Source organism: Corapipo altera, unplaced genomic scaffold (genome assembly GCF_003945725.1).
Source record: "Corapipo altera isolate COAL_440 unplaced genomic scaffold, ASM394572v1 47, whole genome shotgun sequence".
NCBI classification, from domain to species: Eukaryota; Metazoa; Chordata; class Aves; order Passeriformes; family Pipridae; genus Corapipo; species Corapipo altera.
The window spans coordinates 5,608,941-5,624,944 of record NW_020884897.1 but is presented as its reverse complement, the minus strand read 5'-3'; the positions used below and the strand labels follow the sequence as shown (position 1 = coordinate 5,624,944).

Sequence of the window (16,004 nt, the reverse complement as noted above, 5' to 3'; positions counted from 1 at the left end):
CACAGAGAATTTGGGAAAATGTCCTATTTACATTCCGTCCTGTTTATATGGTCTGTTTTTGCATACAAAGGAGGTTTTTGTTTCCACAGGGCTTGTCAGCACCTGCTAGATATTCCCCACCAGTCTCCACAGTCCTCTTTGGCACCAAACTTCATTTCCACATGTAAAGACTTTTGTATATGTGTCACGTACCTGGCGATTTTGTCTGTACAGGACATGGTGATGAGCTGCTCTCCCAGCAACACCCCGTCCCACGTCTGAGCTGTGTTGTGACATCGGACAGGTATGGTTCCTTCCCCAGACTCGATCTTTGTTCGGAGGTGCCCACGGTATTTTCTCACTATGTGCTTGCTGCTGTTCACTGGGCAAAATAAACACAGGAGTGACAATAATTAAATGTTTTTTCAGAGAGAACCTGAGAGACTGTGTTCATGCCATAGCTTGCATTTGCAGAACCACTTGTGGATGTCCTTTAAATTGGATGCAAAATTAGATGAGATTACGGCCCATGAAAGCAGCACAGTGCAGAAAAGAAGGTGCTCCCTAGCATGGTTGTCTTTTCACATCAGTTAAAACTTACACACAGCACACGCAGAGCTCACATTCCCCTTCTATTTCCCTTATATGTTTAAAAAGAACAGAGAAGCTTTGTTTTTTAAAGAATCAGTACAATTTCTTGGTTTAGGAGTGATCTGTGATGGGGTAATATTTGGAAAAGCTTGGTTCAATGAGTGTCATGAAAGACTCAGCTGCATGATACCGACCAGCCCAATACTCCACTGCGATAATCAGTGACATTTCCTGAATAATTTCAGAACTGAGGTTTTGATTTTTTATCAGGAAATTTCTTTGAAAATTCTGAAAAGCTAAAGGCTTATACTCTGGATCAAAAGCAAATCAAAACTTGCTAGTTATTCAATGCTCGTTGAAATACCTTCTGCAGTCTACCTGAAATGATGTACCCTCCTGCCTTGTGTCATACCTTTTATCACTTCAGTGATATATATTTGAGTGCAAGGCAGCTGCCTCTGGGATGTCACAGGGCAGCTTATGCACTTGTCCTGCTCTGCAAGGAACTGAGTCCTGCAGATATGCAGTAAGTACAGAAGATAATGACATTTCAAAAGCACTTCACCTTCATTTTTATGGAAAGAGAAAACCTGAAGTTCATTATCAAAATCACTCTTACCCTCCTTACACTGCTACTTTACTCCTGGGTATTTGGGTTTCAAGAGAACAGCAATGCAGTGAGGAAATCCAGTGGGTCTGCTCACCACCTTAGCCTCAGAGGGTTTCACTGGAGGACAACTTCTCCCTGAAGCAGACCTTTCAGTTTCCCTCTAGCCCAAAGGAAAATAATGAAACACAGTACATGATGGCCTTTTCTGTGTGTTTAAGGAAAAGGAGATCTGCTTCTACAGACCTGCTTTTGCCCATATTTCCAACTATCCAGTGAATTTTTCCATGCCTTCCCCCTCAGCTGTATCAGAAAGTTTCTGCTTGTGAAGGTGATGCTCCTCAGCCAAAGGTGATGCTCCTCAGTCCTCGGTGGCCCACGGGGCTGCCTGCATTCCTGGCACTGAGTAACACCAGTGTGTCAGAGGGGGCTGATGGAACCTCTGGCCATGAGCAGCTGGCTCTGTGCATGATCCCCAGCCACCCACTCCTTCCCTCTGTCATCTTTGTACTGTCTTTGCTTTGTATGGCTATTGTCTGTGCTGTGAGCTCTGATGGAAGCAATGGATTGACTTTGGCTGCTGCCAATGGATGGTTTGCAAAAAGGGAATGGAAAAATAAATTGCTTCAACCTGTTGGGATTAGCAGAGGCAGCAAACACATGTAGAACAGCAGAGTCAGCTGTGACCTGCCAGCAGACGGGCAGCAGGGCCCCCACCAGTTGATCATTGCCTCTTCACTTCCTTCCTGATTTTTTAAAATTTAAGATGGGGGTGTGCATGCCAGTAGGGGGCTGGACCAGATATCAAATAGATTGTTTGGCCATGGCCCAAACTGCTTTCCACCTAAACTCAGGCTCCATCATTTCCAAAATATTTGCAGATACTGTAGGGTTTGTTTGTGCTGCTACAGGATCTGAGTTTGAGGAAGAGTTGTTGTTGCACTGCCATCTCCATCAGCAGCCATGTCCCAGTAGGGGATGTGGAGGGTCCTTGTGCCCAGCTGTCAGAGAGCACCTCACAAACTTGAGGCACTGCAGTAACCACAAGACTTGGAGTATTGTGGATTTTCAAACTTCAGTTATGAGGTAAACTGGGAAGAACCAATGGGCAAATAAAAAAATCAGTAAGCAAAAATGCCAAAGTCTCACAAATGTCTTAGATCCCTCTACTCTCAAAATTCCTGGTTGTGCCAACACTGTCAGGAAACCACTTTCATGGCCATGTGTGTTGATCCTTTCTACATCCCTCTTGTCTGGGGTGCTTACTGCAGTATCATTCAGAGGATGCTCTTTGGACAGAATTAGCTGTCTGGGAACTGGTCCATATTTTTCTTGGGACTCTGTGGGGAAACATTTTTTAAAAACTTGAAACAGTGGTGAGCAGTATTTTTTATTATTAAGCCACAGAGTCTTGAGAAAGGTAGCATGAAATTTGGACAATAAAAGTAGAGAGTGATCACTTCTGGCTGAGCAAGAGTGAGAAATGTATAACACAACCACTTTGCCTTTGTCTGCACATCCTCTGAACCGATGGCAGGGCAGAGCTAGATCTCTGCCAGGGAAGCAGTGAAGAGTGACTCAAGAGGCTATTGCTGTTTTGTCTGGTAGAAAGTTTGACTTTAAGCAAATAAGTTCTCTTTTCCTAAGCTTTCCCACAGGTATAATGAAGATAATGATGCTTCCTTCTTATGCAAATTCATTTAAAGGTACTGCTCAACAACTATTTATGAAAAACAGATGCTATTCTTTCAGTAAAGATCTACCACAGGAGTCTGCCTGCTGGAAATCCCCCAGGATAAAATGAATTTTTAGTCTTTCTTTCTCCATTTTTTTAAAAGAAAATTATTTTCTCTTGTTACACTTTTCTGTCTCCATTTCCCATCTCTCTACATTCTTCTCACTTCCTCACTCCTGCTGTGACCCTCCCCTGTAGGTGCCTTGATGTCCTAGATTACTCTCTTTTTTGGGCAGTTCACCATATTGATATACACACATTTCACATACGTGCAAAAGGACATGTAACTGCTAGGGAATTCTACCCATTGCAGTATAATATGAGCAGCCCATCATTTACATAACTTTGATTTCACTATATAAGTGTTACCTAAGTGAGGGGCAACGTGTCCCACAATATGCTGATAGAGATGAGGAACCAGTTCAGGAGAAGAAATAGCAGCAGCTCTGCAAACAACTTTTGAGCACTTGGAGAATTTAAAGCCAAAAATTTTTGGGGAGAGGAATCTGAAAGACTTCTGTGAGTTTGGTGGGGGCATCTGCTTATTTAATTTTTTATTTGTCTATCTGGTCTTCTCAGTTTCCCTCAGGACCAAAGGAAGTATAAAAGCCAAAGTACTCCATGTATGGTGGTTCTTACAGCATCCCGGGCCTGGCCTGCAAGTACCAAAACCTGAACAATAAAGTTTTTAAAAGCATCAAGGAAGTGTGTGCAAGTGCACTGATCATCTCAGTTTCTGAATTATCATATTAACTCAGCCATGTGTCAAACCTTGCTCCCTGTCATGCGTGCTCTGCCCAGGTGCATCCGAGCAGAGGGCGTTGGCTGATAGGATTCAGGGAGCTGTGGCCAGTGTCCACTCACCCCAGCATACACTTCCACAGTTCTGATAAGGGGTTTTAGCTGCTCAGCTGCTATTAAATTCAACTAATAGGGTGTGATTAAAACCTCGTGCCGTACCGCCTGTCTCAGGCTGCTCACATCGCTGGGATAGTTGGCATGCATGCTCCAAAAGATTATCTGTGGCATTTATATAAAACACTAATAACCCAAAGCTCTGAACACTTTCAGATTGCCAATGATTAAATAAATCCAGATCCGCAATTGGAACACACTGAGTTCTTTTTTAGCGTGGTGTTAAGTAGCACAGGAAGATATAAATACTGAACAAAGGAAAAGATGAGGCTCTGTGAGTTTTGCACTGAAGCTGCAGACAGAGTCCAGCACATAAGCTTCATGACAGCAGTAAAAAATGCAGTCCACTTTCTGGCACAGCCTGCTATGGGTAATTTTAAAGCAGTCTCAGAAATGTATTTATTTATGCATTTTAAAGTCACAAACTACAGCCTACTGCTGTTCTGCTGTTCAGTACGATCAAAGCATCAGTGACTATAAGCACTTCTGATCTTTGCTGTGCTGGTTCTCCAACTGCTTAATCTCAACTAATTGCAGGGGAGAAGGTGTCTGTGGATGCCACTTCAACCAGAACAAAATGTCAATTCAAGTCGGAATTGGAAAGGACAAATTTAAAAATCATTTGGAGTGGATTTACGATGTGTGCTACACTCAGATGTGGAAATTACTCCTGAGAGTTCCTAAGATAAAAAGGTGCTGGATTATTAATTATTGGATTAGAAATGTACACAGGTGCCTTGTATTTAAAATCAGTGAAACCCACTGATTTCAAGGCTCACCCCTTATTTTTGTATTTTCTCCAGGACCAGTTATGGCTTACATGGTAATGAAAAAAGCCACTCCATATTTATTATTTAGTTAAAGAGTGAAGAGGAAATGGAAGGTGATTAAACAGAATCACACTCTGTCTGAAATTTTGCATGACTGCCTCAGATGTTCATTTTCTGTTTCCCCGCTTCAGTGGAGGTTGTTCTCTCCTCAGGAAGGAAGAAATAAAACAGCCTATCTTGCATTTTTTTTTCCGTGGTTGACCCTCCATTCCTCAGCATGGTTTATAAAGCATCCTTAGAGCAGTTTGAGATAAAGGGGTGGAAAGAAAAATGCTAACATCTGACTGCCTTTGTATTTTGGTGGTTATTAGAGATGCACTCTCCTCAACCAGGTGCTGAATAAATGTGCAATATTACTGTTTCTGGAGGTGTTGAAGTGAGAATCATGGCACAGCAAACACTTTGGATGTGTCTCCTCTGCTGGGAGAGCTGGCTGGTCAGATAAATCACTGCTGTGCTGTGCTTAGTGACAAGCACAGAGCCAGCCTAAAATGCCACGGGCCAGGTTTGGAAGCAAGAAACTTTAGGGGTATTCTGAAAGAAGTCTGAATTTAAGGAAAAAGCTGAATTGTGGCTTCTGAGGGTAGGATTCATCACACCGAGGGCTGGACAGGGAAAAGCAGTGGCCTTGTCTGAGGGTCTGCGGAGCTGCCTCTGTGGTGAGCGCAGGGATGTGCCCTTCCCAGGAGGGAACACAAGCACCTGTCTTGCACAGGTTAAATGGGTTAAAACTATGTTGAGATGAATCCCTTGAAGTCTAGATGAGACTTTTAAATATAAGCCATGAGGTCTACTGCATCTGAATGCAGACCGAGGAGGGATTTGCCTGCTCCCAGAGTCATGTGCTGCCTACCATGTTGTAGCAGAGTTCAGTTCAGATTGACGTGTTGGACCTTATCATTAGACCCTCTATACAAATACAAATGCTGAATATATACTTCATCTGAGAATGTTACAAAACCTGGGACACCTGTAATTTTTTGAACCGAAATTAACAATTGAAATTGAACCTCCTTACCTTTTCTCTCCTTCCTGCATCTTTCCTTGCTGAAATACTGTCTTTTGACAGCAGTTCTTACCTTGATAAAATCTGCCATCTGATAAATGATGTTACCTTCGGCATATTATTCTTTCTCTTTATCTTCAATCTATTCCTAATCTTCAAATAACAATTTTCACTCTTTCTACTTCTTTCATAATTTTTCATCTGCCAATAGTTTCAAGTGATGTACTAACAAGATGTAAAAGTAAAAGCAATTTTTCCATAGATAGGTTATCAATATGTGGCATTTAATCCAGAAGAACCAATGAAGGGAAAAATTTGAGGTTTGAATCCAGAAGAACATAAAGGAAATGACTGCATTATTTATCCTCATCTGTTTTAAGTACCTATTAATTAAATTATGATTTTTGGATTGAACTGTGGTGTTAGAGACAGTAACTGTAGGAAGGTGTAAGAATGCTATTCCAACATGTTAAAGTATGTCAGTGGTGTTTTTTATGAAAACTCTTCATTTTGGTCCATCAAAATACTTCCATATATGATCACTGAGGGGCAAAATTTCATCTGTTCAGATGATACAGCAATTTACAGTAAATTTTTATTATTTTGTCGACTAATATGAAATGTATTGAAAGCTCATCCTAGGGAGAAATGCCAAAATACCTTTATTGAGTTAACTGCTAGAACAGAGAATGACACTTTAACACATGAAACCCATTTTACCACTGGACTAACTTCTAAGTAAGCCCTGGACTCCCAGCAAGCTTTAATCCCTTCAGGGGACAAAAAAAAAATCTAAGAAATAGCTCAAAACATGTACCCTACAAATAGGTTTTCTATAATGTCTGTCTTTGAGGAATCCTGGGATTCAAACATGAGTAACTAGTTAAAATTCACATTAAAAGCACGTGTTGGCAGCAAAGTCATGCACAGCTTCATATGAGTTATTTATAACTGTTCCAGGCAAGGAGGAATGAGCATACTGGGTCAGGCACCAGCAAGAACCTTCATGCCACCCACAAATCCAGGCTGTGGACTCCAGCCTGCTCTGGAGTAGAAAAGCATTAGTATGTTGAAGCCAAAAGTAGAAGATTTATCAGCGGAATTAAGATTCTGTGCATGTGGCAATCAAGGAAAGTGCAACTCAAACACTTCAAGATGATTATTTTTAATTACTAATTGCTCCTCTCATCTAAAATCAGATATGCCATGCCATTGCTTTGGAAATGCATGCAGCTGCTCCCACAGAAGAAACTCTGGAGATCTGGCAAAGGGCTGCACAGGTGCTGTGCACTCTGTAATGGAGAAGACTTCTGCCTCTGAAGCTTTCATAAGCCTTGTCACCAGTCACAGAGGCACATTAGCTGGTCTCCAGCAATGACCAGCTCATCTTTGACAGAGTGGAGAGATGCTGCTAGTTCCCAGGTCAGCAGCTAATCAAAGCCAGGGCAGTGGCTGGAGGCTCCATGTGGAGAGAGACATCCTGCATCATTGGAGGCCACGGGGGACCAGTTGTTCACCTATGTCCTAAGCTATGCATCACTGTATTTTTTTTTTTTTTGTTAATGAAAAAATGTTTTCTCTTAAAGTTAGGTTTTGTCTTTTAAAAATACTTTGTGTGAAAAATGTATCAAGATCACTGGAATTGCCCATTTGGTGACAATTCTCTCCCCTGCCATGTTTTAATCAAAAAGTTTACACAAACATAAAGAGAATGTGTTATTCATCATAACCCTCTTTCTTTTATCAACAAAACATGCTGTTATTCATGTAGCTTTGAGGTTTTGTTGTTGTTGTGAAATTGAAATCTTCAAGAGTGATTTAAGAAAAATATTGTGAAAGAAGTCAATGAAATATGAAACCAGAAAATGAACACCATGAGATAGAAACAACATCAATCTGTCAATAATTTTCAGCCACCATATGGTTGGTATGAGTCTAGAGAGGCTGTGGTTCCTGATGCATCTAGTTGCATCTGATGATATATTCTAGTCCAGCTTCTGGAGGAGCTGTAGAGTCCTATGGTGTCTGGTTGAAGAAATTAAACCTAGTTCATCAGGAAATGGTCCCTGTTGGGCTTAAAAATCTATAGATTATAGTTACAAAATTATTCTGAATAATGTTATAATAGTGCTTAGAACATATAGTACTTTCCATTTCAATATTCTACTCTGAGCATTAATTACCCATTCTCAGAGCTGTGATAGCTGGATACCTTTTATTCCCATTTTAAGAGGATAGAAATAGAAATTACCAGGATGAGGTGAGTTGCTCAAGGCTGACTAGAAAAGGCAGCTAGCAGAGTCCTAGTTAGAATTAAATTGTTTGTTGCTTTTATGGAGATGTCTTCATCTTTTCTCCTAAGAATCTGAGAAATTCCCCAGGAGTTTAGGGACTTCCAGAAGTCTCACAAAGATCTTAACTGGACCTGGAGTTGCCTGAAAACCTTTATAAAACTCAGCTTATGAATTTTACCTGTGATTCCAACTCAGTGGAAGGGTAAATTAGACTAAATTAGATCCGAGTGGGTGTAGTTTTTGCCTACAGAGATTTTTCTGCACTATGCTTTGATATTTTCCACACAAAATATGTGCCTTCAGTAGGTGCATATCTGTAGCAGGCTATGGGATGTTGGGGGTGGAAAGGAGGAAGCCATATCCAGGAGCATATCGTCTCTTTGTCCCTGCTGCAGAGGACCTTGGAGAACCTCAGACACGACTATTACTTGTCCTGGACAAATTCAGGGACAAAGAGCTTTTCTTAGTGAAATATTCTACTATTATTCTGAAAACTTCTCAGGCATGGTCTTTTGCTGATTAATGTAGGCTTTTTATCACATCTGCACGATGCATCCAAATGCAGTGTTTTACAAAGCAGCAAAACCCATAACAAAGCAGAATCAATAAATACAGTGCAATGCCCTTTGGCGATTCAAGCATTCTGTTAAAATTAGGATCTGATTATAGCTGTGGAAACCTGTTTTTCTGAATCCTAGCAAATACATTTTGCTTTACATGAAAGCTTTTCTAAGATGTGGCCAGTGCTGGCTCTGAGCAATCCATACTTTTCAGCATATTCTTTCTCTTTTCCTGCACTGACATATACTTCTAAAAATCTTACTTTCTACTTTAAAACTCCCCATGAAACAACAAAACCCAAATAAAGCAAAAGCATCCAAGAATATCACAAGCAGAAGGAATTGGGACATTTTCAATGCATTGTCAAAGGCAAAGGGTTTTCTCATGATGTGTCAGTTATGACAAAGTTTTATAACAGAGACTGAAGAAAGGGAGCTGTCTAGCTCAGCTGATAGGGAATTCACTGATCCACGACTTGGGAGACACAGATTGAAGCTTTTATTTGATTCTAAGTGGCCTTGAATGAAAAAGCTCACCCTGAACTAGGCACAAGAGGAAATGAAATAGGGTTTTTCTACCCCTTGTTACTGTGCTGATGACCAGGAGACATAAAAGATGAGATCCCAATTTCACACAATTATTTTTTTAAAAAAATTTGCCTGAGAGGTTTTGATTTCTTTCTAGCCAGTCAGTATTTTGAGACCTGAAAATTGTCCATGAAGTGGTTATTCACCAGTCAGTTTTAGCAAAACTCCACCTAACTACCCAACCTAGTGGAGATTAATAATGGAATATAAAGCAAGAACAACTTTCACAGGTTGATTAATTGACACTGAAAGCTTCAGGACTTCCAATGTAGCAAAATGAGAGCCTCTTTCTGAGGTGTATTCCAGGCTCTAGCCTGGAATACCAACGAATAAAACTGTAAGTGCTTTCATACCTCTCCTAAACCTGGAGACTGCTGGTCTCTGTCAGGTTTAGGGGCTAGAGCTGACCCTAATGACTGGCAAAAGGTTTATCAGGGCAGGCCATGTAGGGCATCGGACCTCTCCTTTGGATTACCCAAACTGATGGGTTTTCCAGACCTTCTGGCACTGCTACTCTGAGCAATGGGTACATCTGAGCACCAAGATGCAACAGCTGCTGCTTCTGCAGCTTTCCCCTCAGGGGGCATCAGAAGGACTGCAGAGTTCACAGCTGAGAGCTTGGCCCAGTCACCATCTCCATTCTAGTACCCCTGACATGAATCTTTCCACCTTTTCCATTCTCTAACTTCTCTGCAGCCCTGGATGAGCAGAGAGTGAGTAGGAGATGCTGGGGGAGGAAAAGCTCCTTGCAGTGCTGAAGATGGCTCCAACCAGCGCCTGCAAGTCCTGTGTGGGTGCTGTGCATTGGAAGAAGCAGAGGGGCTCCACCCACCTTGAAGAGTCCCCACACAGGCTTTATGTTGCTGTCTCTCGCCCACTTCCTTATCACAGCTGAACATCACAGATCCACCTTCCCTCAAACTTTTCCATCCTTGTTGTGGCCCTCCTGTTCCAGAGTCCCACTTATCCGTCTCAGCCACACTTCCTTGTCCTGAGATCCCTTTGTCCACCCTCCCCAGAAGAAGGTGGCTCCCCTGCAGTCCCAGTGTGGACTTATTTTAGATGCTGGGAAGAAATCTTTGAGCTTGGCTACATGCAGTACCACCTCCACACCTGGGAAGCCCTGAGCTAAATCCAACCATTGCTCAGACCCACAGTGCTTGGGGGGACAGAGGACCATTACATTCAGACTGGGCTCTGCTGTGCTCTTTGCCCATCCTGGCAGGAGCACTCTTCACCTCTGCTCCCAGCCATGATGTGGTGATGTGTGTAAGTGGTGAAGCAAATTCACCAGAGGCTACTGTCCTGTGACCATTCTTTCCCTACCAAGTTAAGTTGAGTGAAAGCAGTCACACTGAAACAACATTTCAGCAGCCTGGGAGGATTGAGTTAGGAAACAGAGCAATGACATATAACACCAATGCCTGCTAACAGTCCTGAGAAGGGACACAATCTCTTGACAGACCAGCTTGTAGTTAACTGTAGAATATAGTTGCATTCCCCCTGTATTTGCTTAGGAAAATTGAGGCTATGTCAGCAGCACAAGCAGGAAGGGGCCATTGCTTCCATAGAACTTGGTCTTAAAGGAGTCTGACAAAGGGTTTACACCTGAACCCAAACCTTTTGTATACATCTCAGTCCAGCCTTGATGAAGTGAAAGGACATTTTCCTTCCACTTTCTTTAAAACCAATTCCCTAGCCCCTGAAGTAATCCAACAGCCTCGTGCTGTATCTGCAATTTCTGCAGCATCCTTTACATGACAAAACGATCTGGGCTGACCGCAATAATTCATCCAGCACTAGGATTATTTCTCCCGAGGCAGTATTCAGCACTACAGCCTACAGTGTTGCATGCATTTTTTTTTTTTCTTTCGTGTTACTTCTGGGCATGGCTCTCTGTGATAATTTTGTTCTGAGATCCCCCGAGGTATTGTTCTGCTCAGTCATATGAAAAATAGGAAAATAATGCACCTTCATCCCAGTTCCACAGACGGGCCATTCATCAGCATAAAATCAACTTTACAGCCTAGGAGGAAGGTGCTCCATGCAGTGAATAGCTACGAATTTCCAAGATGGTCTCCCAAGCTGCAGCAGGTCAACAGCTGTGACAGAGAGATGTGATACCCGGGAGCATTTGTACAATGGAAAAAAATGGTAGTGTCCAAATCCAAGGGATGACCTATGGTTACCCTTGATTTTTGCAACAGGGAAGTATATCAATCTGTTAGAACCTGAATTTTTTTGTAGTTACTTGTATCTAATTTCTTTTCAGCTCCCTGAGTTAACTAGATGGTTCTTCTTGAAATGCTCTCCCCCTTTACTGTCTACTCATGAGAACATAATTTGTCCATTTAAACAAAATATGGGACTGACAAAAGGAAGGCAAAGATTTCTTTCCCTTGCAAATCCAGAGATGTTCAACAAACTCAATGGTTTTGGGAGTAATACTAGCTCAGTTGCTGCCATAAACATCCTCATTGTATTTCCATCCTGATATCTGCCTACAGGACCCTGAATTCTGGGTTTAGGGGTTGACAGTCTCCAGACAGTTGTGGGAGATCATTTGTGTCCATCTCTTGGAGATGGACAGGCTGCTTAGATGGCCTCAGTTTGAATCTGGCCCTGTCCATCCAGTTTGCTCAGGCTATCTGATCTGGGGATCATGCAGTGATGCAATTCTAGGTCAGCCCTATCTGAACACAGAGTGCTGAGTTACTGGTGTGAGCAGGGCAACCCTTCCAGGCAGCCCTGGATTTGGGGGTTAACGGAGAGCATGTTTTCTGAAAATGGAATGGAAAATCCAGCAGCTGGGTCGCAAGCAGGGAAAGCACAGGTTTGCATAGTGAAAGCACACTTGAAATAGAGAGCACAAACTTGTTTTTCTCGGTAATCTTCAGCTTCCCAACTCTCTGAAAACTGCAGTGCACATCCCATCACATCACCTACTAAGGCAATGATCTGGCTCACGTGGTTGCAAGTGGATCCCGCTTAGATGAGAGCTCTGTCAAATGTGTGTGCATGAGAGCTTCAGCACAGCTGTAGGTTAATAGACAAGCAGGAGGAAGACCCCATGTGGAGCAGATGCAATGGTGTGTTTCAGACCTAAAGGGAGTGTGGGATAAAACAGGAGCTGGGCTATCAAGGAGTCAATGGCACAAGGCAATACAGCATGTTAGCAAGAGATAGAAAAGCAGCCCAGGGGAGAAGAACTGAGACAAGCCCTGGGGCAGACTCTGTTTGTCTCTTTGTAGTGAAAAAGAGAGAGTGCATCTCTAGAAAAAAGATGGACAATGAGGTAAAATCCTACTAGGGAAGGAGGAGTGGGGAAACAGAGGGCTTTTTAGCTCAGTTTTTCAAGCAATTCATTTTGCTTTTCAAGAGGCTTAAAAAAAGCCAATGAGTCAAGAACCACTAAATTAGCTAGGAAGGTGCTTTAGCAAATCAAGGGCTTGATTATTCTGTGGCTTGACCTAGATTTAGGAGAAAGTGTAAAATATGCAACAAATACTACAGGGCTAGCTGCCCCCAGGGCTCCACCTCATGAGCTGTAATGGGAAACATCAGCCCCCTTAGAACCTTCAGGAAACCCATGTTAACTTGGTGCCATGATATTGTCCTTGGGAGAAACCAGAAATCCAGGCACACGTTGCTCAGATGTACACAAAAGGAGAAGGTACCAGAAAGGGAGATGTGCCAGGCTTTCTGTCCTGCAGCACTTAACTGAAGCAGGGGCAGAAGCTGAGTGTGTGAGAACACTGTGAACATGCTGCTTTTTTGCCATATAGCTGTGCTACGACCTTGAGGTTGACCTTGGAAAATAATGAAAAAATTCTTGGGAAGGAGACTGACTGGAGAGAATGAGCCGGAACAAACCCGTAAAAATTCTCACAACCGTCTGAAACTCCTCTGGCATTTCCCAGCCTCCTATTCCTGCAACACCACTGACCCTGGCTGGTCTCTTCTCCTGCTCTCACCAGCCAGCTCCTGCCCCTCTCCTCTCAGCCTCTTCCCCTACTCTTTCAAATTGTACATTCTTTCAAAGCTTTGACTTCACTTGGTTCCCCCTGTAAGTTTTTCCAACCTCTTGACTTACAGGCACCAAAAAAGAGATATAAAACCCCTCCATGCTCAGAGCAGCCCTGGTCCAATTGGATTTTGTCTCTCTTTTAGAGCTGCCTCAGGAGGTATTAACAAACGAGTCATCTTACTGACAGATCCAAGAAGGCCATCTCTGCAAATCAAAGTGAGATTTTACCTCTTTGTTCCTAATCTCCTACCTTCCTGCATGAACATGACGTGGTGTGGGCTCCCTGGACCTCTCTTCTGCATTGCAGCTGTTCACATGAACCACGGGAAGGGCAGACACATGCCACTAACTTGGTACCCTCCTCTATCTGGTAAGAAGTAAACTGGGTTTCAAATGCATGCTAGCTTACCTCTCCCTTACCAGAACAAAGCTCATAAGAAGGAAATGTGAGGCCTCCCTGAGGGTGCTGAAAAGACACGGTGGATAATAGGAAATTTTTGGAAGGAGATTTGAGAAGTGGATTTTACTTACTTCTTATATTGATAAAGGCTTATCATATTCCTTCTCAAAACCAGAAACCACATGGCGAGACACTGTTTTTAAATGTTAATGCATCTTTAGAGAATAATCTGTAATGTTTGATGGCTGTGCTAGCTCTAGGAGAGGCTTCTTTGTTGTTTAAGAAATGAAACAGCATTCATCTGGAGTTTCTTGTCATTACTGGATGAAAGAAAGGTTATTTCTTTAGAAAAAAAAAAAAGAAAAGATCTGAATGATAAACATTATAAAATACTTATCTTCCCAGATGTCTCTGGGATAATGTGAGCTAAAACAAAATGCTTATCTCACTGAAGGACAGCTTTTGGCAGGATGGCTTTCTACACAGTGGTAAATTATTTTAAGAGCACAGGACAAAGGTAGAGGGATCTGTTTAAAAGAGTGAATTACGAACCTGATGTAACACTACTGAATCACTGTGTAACCTTGGCTAAGCCACACAGCCCTTTCTGCCTCAGCTTCTGCATCAGGACAATAGCTGGTGTAATAACCAACAGAAAAAGTATTTTTGTGATTATCTACAAGTTTAGTGCTTACTGTGTGTGTCAAGTATGGGGTGAGTATATATTTTTAAACACAGTTTCTTGTATGTATTGTTAGCTAAAGATGCATTCCCTCATTAGCTGGGAGATTTATGTGCTCTTTGAAACAATCCATGAGTCAAGCAGGGTTCACCTGCAGGGCTGGGTTCTGCTGCCTATCAATGGCCAGCACTGGCTGTCAGCTGCTCAAAGCACCTGCTTTGTCATGCATGGACGAGCAGAATCAAGCCTGGACAGCCTTTGACGAGAAGGCTGTTTAAAGGTTCTTGAGAATGGGCCACATTTTAAAAATAAGTACAGATTTTGGTGCTTCCACTTGTGATGTCAAGAAAAGAGCATCCTAGGAAGCCTGCCTTCTGGAAAACATGAGGGCCTTTAACCAAACAAAAAGCTTTTTTAGATATTTCTTGATACACCCATAAAGTGGGAAGCCAAAAATCACTATTGGTTTTTGATATTCATAATCACTTCCTTTTTTATTTTTAATTTTTTTTAAGACGTTGCTATGTCTTCTCATTTTGTTACCTCATCAGGAATTTGTCAATGTGCTTTTTGTCTTTTAGGCATTTAGTTGCTTTTCTTCATTTTATAAACCCTGCTGATAGAATGTAGAAATCATGTTAGGCAAGGAAATGCATTTCCTTCCTGAATAGGCGAGTTCTGCTTTCTTGCCCCATGTTTCACACATGAAAAAAAGATTCCAGTCTGGGCAGAATAATACCTAATCCTTAATAAATAACTTATACAAATACGAATTCAGAAAGGAGTGAAACTACCATCTGATGGATTTGCCTGTGAGGAGGTGAGGTAGTTGTGTGACCTTGGATGATTAATTTTACATTCCCATGCCTGTGCTTCCTCCTCCATCTATTCTTCTGTCTAATTTTACATTCCCATGCCTGTGCTTCCTCCTCCATCTTTTCTTCTCCCTTTTCTGCTTCACATTCAAGGTAGTCAGGGCAAGGACTATTTCTCATGTGTACATTTGGCATCCAGCACTGTGGGTTTTGCAGCACTGTAAAATGCATGTATGAGAAGCAATACCTAAGGGCAGAGATAAGAGTGTACCTTTCACCTTGTGTATTTGATCATGGGGTGACAGATGTGTGATAAAAAAGTCACAGACCCCTGGAGTCCCCTGTCCCTTGTTGGGGGCATTCCCTGTGGCTAGGCAGGGGCAAAGCTGGTGCAGTGGGAATGCAACAAGGATATGCCTCTGCTGTGGCAGGGCAATGACAGAGACATGCATGTCTGGGAGAGTGATGAGGTGAGAGTGCTGGGTCATATGGTGGAGATGGGATGTGTCTTCATGGACAACAAGCCCTGCAGGTTTGTTGGTGGCACACACTGGCTCAAGACCTGTTTTATTTGCCTCATTTGCAGGATCACCTCTAGAGGTGAAATCCCTGAAAAACTGTGTTTTTGCTTAAATGCCATAGGTATGGGTCTAGGGACTCCAAGGCTGACCTGGTGGACTCCAACTAGCACATCTGCCATGCAGTGACTGTGCAGTTGATTTGACAGGCAGGATGGCCTGGGAAGGATCCTTTCCATAAGAGTTTTTACATTATTCACTGCAAGTGCGGGTAGTATTTGGAGAGAGTCTGACCATCAATCAACACTATAGATGTGCTATATCATATCATATCACAACACATCATATCATACCATCTCATTACTCTACTCCAGCAGCTGCAGGCCGGACAGCACTGGTTTATTGTAGATGCAGCCCTTCAAACTGCACATACTGTGTGAACCCTGAGAAGAGTCTA

General features: G+C 42.4%; 1 protein-coding gene across 2 annotated transcripts in view; it reads right to left on the bottom strand.

Annotated features, from left to right (window-relative positions):
• ADARB2 (adenosine deaminase, RNA specific B2 (inactive)) overlaps positions 1-16,004 on the bottom strand; it is a 306,308-nt gene that overhangs the window by 20,921 nt on the left and 269,383 nt on the right. For both annotated transcript variants that reach the window (XM_027648539.1, XM_027648540.1), the window contains exon 7: positions 193-361. In XM_027648539.1, coding sequence (XP_027504340.1) covers positions 193-361 — 169 coding nt within the window. The remainder of the gene's footprint in view (positions 1-192; positions 362-16,004) is intronic.